This window comes from Cariama cristata, unplaced genomic scaffold (genome assembly GCF_000690535.1).
Source record: "Cariama cristata isolate BGI_N322 unplaced genomic scaffold, ASM69053v1 scaffold45245, whole genome shotgun sequence".
Lineage (NCBI taxonomy): Eukaryota > Metazoa > Chordata > Aves > Cariamiformes > Cariamidae > Cariama > Cariama cristata.
Genome location: NW_009617787.1, coordinates 646 through 11,026, shown reverse-complemented (window position 1 = coordinate 11,026; position 10,381 = coordinate 646). Strand labels below are relative to the sequence as shown.

Genomic DNA, 10,381 nt, shown 5'->3' with positions numbered 1-10,381 from the left:
TTTAAAATGATGTGTGAGCCCCTGGGCCCAGCCACTAGACTGTTGCCAGTGGCTGCTCGCAACTCTGAAGCGGTGGCACCAACAAGGCGTAGACATCCAAACCAGTGGTTTGGCAGCAAGAGCCTTTTGACCTTCCTTGGTTGAAAGGACAGAAGCCTCCTCGGTTCCCACAGATGAGGGCCATAGGATTTCTTGTAACTTAACTCTTAATTTTGAGCTGTTCTAGGAGAAGCTTTTATAACTTGATGTGGAAACTGCATGAAATAATGTGGTTTTGAGTGTTGTATACAGCATGAAGCTGAAGTCCAGGACTGGTGAGGTTTGGAGTGCCTCTAATAGGGGAAATTAAAAATGAAACTCAGCAGGTGGAACTCAAAGAAAGGAAACATGAAGTCACATTTTGCTGTGACAGTGATAACTTACTTCAGTTCGTGGAATAGTTGTGTGTTCCAACAGTGAAAGTATGGTCTTGCAGGGTGTGGTATATTTTGTGGCTCAATGATGTGTTTAAACACATGACGTGAGCAACCTATGTTCACTTCAGATTACAAGCCACAAATCTTGTTCTTGTAACAAGTTCAACACCATTGAGAAGAGTCTAAGTCAATTAAGCAGATAAACTGATGCGGGTCAGTTCGTCCTATGGAAGTTAGTAACACAGCCGGGGCTGTATACAGAGCAAACAATAGTCATAGCATCTAATGTTCTGCAAGGTTTATGCTGTTAGTCATCAGCCTTAACCACTTAAAATTTTGAACATTTGTTATTGCTAACTTTTGGGGAACCGCCTGTCTCTCTCTTGGGCGGTTTTAAATGCCAAAGTTCCTTACAATATGACATATGTAAGGAACACATACATATGACACACCAAAGTCTTGTGTGAATCTAGAAACAGAAAAAAAAAAAAAAGGTCTGGCTGAGCCCTAAAGCAGAGTAAACAAAATCCTTTCATGGAAGTGAATAGCTCAGCAAAGACATGAGAAAAGTCCAAGACAAACTGGATATTCTTAGAAGTCTCTGTGCAGGGTATCGCGCCGCTGAGCACGATCCTCTTAACAGCAGACAAGAAATGGGAGGAAGTGGGTTGTGACTAAGACTCCCATCATTTGTTTCTCATATTCCTAATTTGATTTTTTTTTTTCTTTTTTTAGAGTCAGGTTAGTTTTCAGCTGGATGAATTCATTGTTTTGCTGACCACAAAGCTCCTCAATTCCTACAGTCAAGATGGCAGAAGTAGGATGAAAATGATGCTGGTGAAGAGGATGTGGAAAAACTAACTCAGGTCCTCACTGGTCCAAGGTACTGTATAAGCATGCAGTAAAACAATCCTTGCCCCAGAAAGCTTATGATCTAACTTTAAGAAACTAAAGTATGGATGGGTGAAGCAAAAAATGAGTATAGATGCAGAAGCAAATGAAATTACAGCAGAGAGCCTCTCTGCATTACTGTACTCCAAAGAGAGAAGTAAAACAAAACCGAAGAGGTGACAGGGAGTAAAAAAGGATGTTTCAGCAATGCAACTGATTTACTGCTTTTACTAAAGAGAACAGAACTTTGAAATCTTTAAACAGATATATGTCACAAGACAATTATGAACAAAACCATGCAAAATGAGCGATTTTGAGACTAGGATAATGGAATGTTTTCTTGGTTACTCGTTTTGCCCTCATCCCATCTGTGCTGGAGTTTCCCTGTTACTTCGTCACCCTGCACGCACGTTACACAAACGGCTCTTCCATCATGAGAGGGGGCTGTTTTCCAATGGGATGGAAAACTCTCCCGTTTAGATTTACTAAGCTTCACCAGAAAGCAAAAAAGCAAGAAACAGATGTTTCTAATTCTTGCTTCTTTTTTTTTTTTTTTTCTTATCTACTGTGCAAGATGTTATCACTTCGATTCAGGTTATCAGGAAAAGAATTAAAGACGATTTGCTGCTCCTAACTGGAAAGGCTAGAGGAGAAATGAATTATATGACTTTTGAATGTCATTGTTACAAATCATACTCCAAAAGCGAAAAAAAAAAAATCAAATAGATGAAGTTATATTTCTGGCCTCATTGAGAACAGAAAAGTTAGGTCCGTCTAACCCTCTTTATTTAGATCAGACAAGAGCCCTGCACAGTACTGTGTCAGAGAGGCAGAGCTTCCTGGTCAGTGTTAGTGGTGCCTCCTTCTTAACTTTTTTTGAAATATATTTCAAAAACTTTGTTTCATGCAGCATTATGGCAATAAGAACATGCCTCTCCATGTTGCATTGTGCATCATTCTGAATTACACAGATCTCTACCTAACCACCAGGCCAAGTCTATCCTCTGCAGAAGATACTGCAATTCATTTGATTGATTTCACTCTGTTAATTCATTTGATTGATTTCGCTCTGTTAATGCCTGACTGCCTTTAAACCCCAGCGTAGTCCATGGGAAATAGTAGCTTTACTGAGTGTGGCCTGTGGCATTTGACTGGAGCAGATTTAAACCCATAAGCGTTATTCAGTCAGCACCCCTTACTTCTTGCAGAATTTCATTCCTATCTGTAGCTTAAGACTTAGCATTGTTTTAGACCTTGCCTTTTTTAGGGTTTTGTTCCTATGAATTTCTCTCTGAAGGTAAGATGGCTGTTGCTTTCATAAGGTTTGCAGTTTCAGGCCATAAATAATTATCCAAGTTAACGTAATCCTGGAATGGATGTTTTTCCTGAGATACCAAGTCAGTATTGCCAGCTTTTTGAGACAGTATTGTCTCTTCTCTTTTGGCTATTTGGTGAAACTGAATAGGCTATTGCAAGAAGAAAGCTTGAGAGTAAGTACTAATTAACAGTAACTAGCACTATGTGATTAATATGGATAAAGAGAACTTTTTTTCTTGATAAATGTGGAGGTGCCAGTGGATATGAAACCAAGGGTATATTCGTAGCTGTTTTATGAAAATAAAATATGTTAATTACTCACAAAATTACATTTTATCTTTCACAGTGTTTCATCTACCAGAACTGCTTTCCGTGCTGCTTATGAGCGCTCCCTTCTAAGCTGTTCAAATGCGTCAGTGGCCCTTTAAACACTGACCAAATTCACCCTATTGATGCTAAGAGCCAAAAAGGGGGAAATCTAGCCAGTAGAGAAGATACATCAGAGCATGGGCAGGTGAACTTTCCTCTGTCATCATCTTGTAGAGGTTAAATGGCCAACTTAAAGGAGAGATTAGTGTGTGCCAAGGAGAACTCACAATCAGGATAGCAAAAACCCATCTTCTCAAAAACAATCAATAGGACCACTGTGAAGCCATCACTGCAAGCCAAGAAACCTTAGTTAAAAGAAACCAAACAACAAACAAACCTGCAAGGAGGACGCAAATGACATTGCCACATACCGTCCTTTGGCAGTGGCGTGAGCGCCTGCAGTCAGGAGAGAAGTGCGGTCTGGCACACAGCAGCAGCATCTGCACTGCTTTAAGCTAGTCTTCATAGGCTGAGTCTAAGTAAGTTCTTGGCCAGGAGAAGCACATTTACACAGAAGAAAGGAGATTGCGTCCCCTGACATCTGTTCTTGTTTTCATGGGTATAAATTAACTCTGTAGATACGATTTAAACACTTTTAGCAACACCATTTTTAGTTCAGGAGCATGGCACTGGCTGACTCGGTGTGGTAGACTGTGCAGGACCATATGTGAACAGAAAAGCTCTTTCTTACACTCTGCAATTTAAAGTGGTCCTAATTTCTAAATGTTTTGGGCAGTGTACCAGTGTTGGGTCAAGTCGCAGGATGGTAAGTGTCTCCTTCCATGTGGCTGCACATGACCATTTGGAGGGTTAGACACTCTGTACTCGGCAGTGAAGATCATTTCATCTTGTTTCTCAGAGCAATGGGGTTTTGAAGCACCAGCGTTACTCAGTACTAATAATCAAACAATAAAAGCCAAAGGCAACGGAAGTGGTTAGGGATCCATTGTTCTGGTGCCAGATTTTGCCTTTGGTTGCATGAATCTCTTGTCCAAATCAATGGGAACTTTGTATCCCACATTCAAGGGCAAAAGGTGGCCTCTTGCCAATGCTTTGAAATTGTGGCTATTTCTTTTTTTTCCTTGGATCTCACTGTACGTCAGCATCTGTAACCCATCCAGGAAGACAACAGTATATTTCACAATGTCAGGTGTCCTGCTGCTAACTGAAAATTTGGGTCCAGGTTCTTCCTTTTCTGTCCATATCAGATAGTATCTTATTCTCCAATACTGAAATTAGTAGAACTGCTCTGTAGAATAAAATGATGAAATAAAAATCTTTGTCTCTTTGTGACCACTGAAAACCAATGCCCTTAGGACAACAGGTTATAAGTGCTCACTGAGAAAACATTTAGTATCTCAGCACTGTTTTTTAAAAATATTGTACTGCTCAATAATGGGGAGAATTTGCTTTCAAAATAACAGAAAGAAACTAAACATTAAATTACTAGGATGTCAGCCTTTCACAAAATGAGTCAATCAGTCACAACATGGTGTATGTGTAGTGACACATCAAATAAGATGAGTAAGTGGCACAAGGTCTCATTAACATTAAATAAAATGTCTGTATTTCTCATTAAGTCTCAATATTAGAGCAAGTAGGAGAGGATTTCAGTCTCAGGAGCAGCTAATGAAGGAATTTCCGTAACACCTTATGGAGAAAAACCATCAGGGCACAGACAAAGGCAGTCACAGATGCACCAGCACTTGAGCGATATGCTCAAGCTAAGAAATAAAAATGCACCTCATCAGCATGAGAATAAAAATGAACACTGCTAATGCTAAAAGGTCATCACCACCAGATCTCTGGCTTCTTTATCAGAAAAAAAACCCCAATGTCTGTTCCATACAATCAGATTGGGGAAGGCATAAATATTAATAGATGAGAGCAGCTTTGAAGAGGACATGGTGGCAGGTGACAGAAGTCTGGACAGCTTGTAACTTTTAGGCAGGATGCCCACTGCCCTCCCTGATTTTATGGATACAGACATCAAGGCTTGACAATAGGACTTATGTGACATTCAGGCATTTGGCTGCACCTAAAAATACGTGGACAGAAGTTCTGACTAACAGCAGTAATTTATGGCTGATGGCCTGACAGTGTTTGGGACCTCACTACGAGCCATGAATAATCCTGATGCTTCTTTTTCATTCATTACCTATGAATTTCGTTTCTAAACTCTCAGTCAACTATGACTGCATTTCCTCTGCTGCTCTCTATTGTCTTTGCAGGGTGTTTCAGTTTGCTGCATTTAGTCTTTTTTTTTTCAGTGATGTTTATGTAAAAATAAAAAGTCCCTTTCTCCAAATTTATGTGTAATTCTCTTGAGTTTTCTTCTTTGACTTGGGTTTAATCTCTTCTGGCCAGTCTTGTCTCTTGGGCCAGTCTATAACATGATAACAGTCAGCTGCAGCTTTTAGAGCATTTGTCCTTACTGGTTAAGGCTGGAAGAGGCTACTTAAGTTTCAACACTAGTATCATATTTGGTACAGGCTATTGTTCAACCTAGAGCCATGGTGTTGAGTCCTATGACGTGCGGGGGTGTGAACTGCATATTTGATATTTTTGAAAGCAGTATGTGTAAGCAATGATAACAGAAGAATTTGGATGCCTTTCTTTCATTTTGTTTAAACTCAGGACACATGAAAATCACCAGGATTTAAACCACAAAAATAAGCTGTTTCAGTAGTAGGTATTTTTAAACAATTTGAAATTACTCAGCTTGCCTAAATGTGTAATTCTGGCATTTATCCATTTATCCTAACCTAAGACAAAATGTGCAGAAAAATTGCACCAATTTGAGCTCTTAAAGTCAAAACAAAAAACTCTGGTAGGTTGTGTGACGATGAACAGGATTTCTGTGAAAATTCAGTGAACATTGAGAAATACACTTGGGAAGCATGATAGAGTCAAACTTACCTAGTAAAAATCTTTCCTCTTATAAACCAATCTGCTTCCATTTTCAGTGCAAAGGAAGAAATACCACTAACTGACAGGCGGTTACCAGTGCTGAAAACATAGGCAGAGGGATGTTTAAAAACCACATTTAAACCTTTTTATGCAAGGGACATCGCCAGGTTGTCAGATAGGCTCTAGCATCCAGCACTGTCAGTCCAAAATAAGAGACTCTGGAAATTTTGAGTGACTTCTGGGTCTGTGCAGTAGCACTAGCAGTTAAATAACATCAGTAGCAGTAATTAAGTTAACACTGCTACAAATGCAAAGATTTACAAACTGCTTTTGTTGTTTACTGTCACAGCCCCATTAAGTGCAGCCAAGGAAAATGCTTTTAAGTAGGCTTGAATTTGCACAGAGTGGAGAAATAAAATACATGGAAAAGGGTATTTTGTCCTGTATTCCGGCTATTAATGAAAGGAAAAAATGCAGCCAGCAGCAGGTAAGCTGGATAATACGTTATCCTCCTGTAATATTGGGAGGGAGAAATTCTAGCAGCACTGTTTCCTCTTATGTCCCCAACTTGATCCTGGCTTGAGGGAAGATGTTTTAGAGAGCCTTTTCCAAGAGCAGTAGAGATATATGTGTATATATACACGCTGAGAAAGTTATTGTGCTTTCTTTCTTGGGAACTATTCAGCCCAGGTTTTGTTCTGATCCAGACCTCATTTTTAATTTACCTTGGAGTTTTTTTTTTCCCCACAGAAAAAAAGAATTGCAGGAAATCTTCCTTTGGGATAAATAATACCACATTTGAAATCGTTACTTGTCTTGAATTTTTCTTCTACACTAAATGTTATTTTTTTAATCTGCTCCATGACAGGTAAATAGTAATACTGCCAGATACAATGTCATATTCCAGCTAGTCATTTTATGATATAAAATGCTATCTTTAAGTCTAGTACAAACTTGCAAAAAATAATATTGCGTCTCGTCTGGACTCAATAGTTGCAGAGAATTAACATGCTATTTTAAAGTAATGACTAAGGAAAAAATTATTGGTATGACATAATGGCTTACATAATGTTCTGGATCAAAGTATTTCCTGCTTCTATTGTTCATGAACAGTTGACACCTTGAACAAGAAGGTTGATGCTCACTGTATAGATTAGAGGAGAGAAGCTTTCAGTAATCATATGTTCATATGGATTAATTTCTCTAAGACCTATTTTTGTCAAAAATTTAGGTTATAATCCAATAGAAAATATCTTAATGAAGACATTTGGATCCATGACAACTTATTACAGTTTCCAGGAAATATCTCTGGCCTTCTTGGCATACTTCTCTGCCTGCAGAAGCTAGACCAGAAGCCATTCGTATCACTCTGGAAGTCACCATTTCCAGTCCATCAAACAGTAGCCTCTTATAATAAGTCAAAATGAAAGAAATATGGAAAACCCTACAAAATATAAGCCTAGAAATGAATGTGCTAAACCAAACTAAATATGTATCTTCAGCAAGTCAGTTATTCTCAAGTTTCCTAACTCCTTTTCAGGGTTTCAAATATATAAGTATTGGCCTCATTGTGCATACATCAGTAGTACCTTCACTGTACTGATTTTAAGAGTTTCAGAAGTGAGTTCAAGCCCATTTCTATGACTAGTATTGAGGTTAAATGTTCTCCTGTCTCTTCTTCTGACGATTAAAAAAGAAGGCCAGAAGCCAGAATCTATAGACAGACTCTCTGATTCAGAATTGTTGTTACATTTGAATTTTGAATGATAGGTAGCTGAGGGTTGGATAAAGTTTGCTGGTCAATACGGAAAAAGGCAAAACATTCAGTATTGCATCAATGGAGCACAAAGAATACGTAACATGCAAGACACGACTTTGCCTGCTTTAAGGAACGAACAATATTCAGCCCTGTTTGGCTCTTCATAATTATGAAGATTTCTGTCCAGGACCAGTAGAATTTATCATAGCCACTGAGCCTTTGATGGACCTTAAGAAGCAGAAAACATACTGAGAACCTGCCATGTTTATAATTCTTCTATGCACCTTGTGCAGTGTGAATCAATTTTACCAAGCTGGCCCTAAGAATAGGTGATTCCCTTCAATCATCTCCAGTAACATCCGAAAATACTTTTTTCTTTCCTTCTTACAGCGATTGACTCTGAAAGCATAAATATTGATATTTTATGTGAATAATTTGAAATGGTGGTATTTCTTCTTCATCGTTCTTTCATGCTTATCATTGGAGACTTGCACTGGGTTTATTTGATATAGCATTATTCATAATACTTGCAATGTATTTATAAATAAACCTTTGCCTTATGACCTTTAGACTCAAGGCTGAGTTAGATTTGTCCTCATTAATATAAAGAACAACATTCAGATAAACCTGTTTCCGTGCTAATAAACAATTTTACTAGCTTTCCAAGGGCAAAATGCTGACACAGAAGTGCAATGGTGTGGTTTGTTTTTTCCTCATTAACCAAGATACTTACCACTATTGCGAATTCTTTCTTCTAAAAGGACAGTATGTCCTGTAGGAAGTTTCCTACTGAAGATCTCAGCTGAACGGAGGAACATGGCTTCTACTGCTGAGCCCTTCAGCAAAGCAATCTGATCTTCATGATCAAGGGTTTGGAAGCCTGGGGAGACATTAGAGATAAGTAAGGCAGCAACAAAAAAATCTCTGCTACTTTCTGCCCTGAAGTTCTTGGCACATGAGGTGCTACACATCTGCGTAACCTTGATGTCGTTGTCAGTAGGGTTGCCAAATGCTGCAGAAATTGAAACCCAATTTCCAGAAAATGACACAGATTTGGACCTCACTGAAGTTTATGAGAATTAGACTTGTGTTTCAGTGTTCATGGTACTTTAAGAGGAACATGATAAGCAAAATCCCGTGGCGTAGCATAACAAATAGTGGAGATTTTTGTGTAGCCTGATGCTGCTCCCTAACCTCTTCTGCCATGTTTCCACCAGAGCTCTGTATATGACTCTCCCAGTGCCATGCTGCTTTCAGCCCTTCCCATGCTCTGGTGGTGAAAATCAGCATTTGAAGCATCTAATTTTAAATATTTCTCCTTGCCTTTGGACTAATACTATTTTACACAGAGGCTTCCTACTGTGTTTTAAATATGCATTTCTCTTTTTGGAGGGGAAAGACTCTAAGACCCACTGAAGAAATTGGGAGAAATTTGGTAACTTGTGTGAGTACACAGCTGCTCCTCTGAAGAAGAACGAGGAGCTGAAGATCGTGGGAAACTCTCCTCATACTTGCCAATGCAGGTGCCCACCTTATACCCACCCCTTGATTCTGAGGAAGCGCAGAAAAAGGTAAAGTAGAGAATGAAACAAAAAGGTGATAAATCCTGCCAGAGGTACTCTAAGTCAACACTGAAAAGAGTAGGTTATTCAATTACAATGCTCCTCCATTCTTCATTTCCTGCGAGACAGTATTCCAGTTAGTGTAAAATATATAGTTACAACTGCAGTGCTAGGCTTTGAAGCAAGTCTGTAACACACAGAGGAAGGGTCAATATGATGGGAGTGCCAGGAAAATAATGATTTCACTCAGCTGAGCATTATAATGCACCTTCCTTAATTATAAGCAACCTGTACCATGCCCAGCGTTCGCTCTTGAGGTAACATCAACTTGGGAGTTAGAAAAATACTAATGATAAACTCACATTTTCAGTGCTTGTCATAACACACCATGCAAGGACCATAAATACTGGTGCCACCAACTGCGGAAAGTTCTTGTTTAGGACTCACAATTCAGTGGATGTCATGACCTAGAGGCTTTGCTAGAAAGGCAGCAAAGTGAGTGGGGCAGAGTCTGGCAAGTGTTAGTGGTAACTTAGAGACAGACTATTTGGCATTGCAGTGATATATGAAAATAAAATCTCTCTGGAGACACAACCCCTTCTCTGAGCGTTTTGTTTGTCAATAGGTAGAGTGCCGCATCTCAGAGTTGCAGAGTTTGAATTATTCAACATATTATTCTTCCAAGCACAAAGCTCCTTTTCTTTAGACAGTGTCTGAAGAATGTGTATGTGTCAGAGGAGGCAGCTATTTTATATAGTCTTCAAAATATATACAACAATCCCCAAACGGCAACTGAAAGGCATATAAACTTTGCAATAACAAAATTTTCCCCAACACACTGGAGATACCTGGTAGCTTTTTAGTGAATTCCACAAGAACCTGCACATGACTGGTAGCCATTTCTGTTAAAATCAGAAAATTTCCTTCAGCACTGAATTCCTCGTGTAACTGTTAAAAATCAAACCAAACAAAAATCTGTTAATGTTCATTGTCACTTCACATTTAAGAGCATAAAGTACAAGAATTATTAGACTGGATCAGGCAAGAAGTCCATCTAACACTGCAATTTGTCTCCAATGGTTGTCAAAAACAGGTATTTTGGAAGGCAATGTAAGAAGTAAAAGAAGTAGACGGTGTCCTTTCCTCTGAAACATCTG

General features: G+C 39.0%; 1 protein-coding gene across 1 annotated transcript in view; it reads right to left on the bottom strand.

Moving 5' to 3' along the window:
* LOC104162002 (bile acid receptor) overlaps positions 1-10,172 on the bottom strand; it is a gene marked incomplete at its 5' end in the record, with an annotated part of 12,773 nt that extends 2,601 nt beyond the window's left edge. Inside the window, 2 exons of the mRNA XM_009700627.1 lie at positions 8,396-8,542; positions 10,073-10,172. Of these exons, the coding sequence (XP_009698929.1) occupies positions 8,396-8,542; positions 10,073-10,172 (247 nt within the window). The remainder of the gene's footprint in view (positions 1-8,395; positions 8,543-10,072) is intronic.
* Between the last annotated feature and the right edge of the window lie 209 nt (positions 10,173-10,381).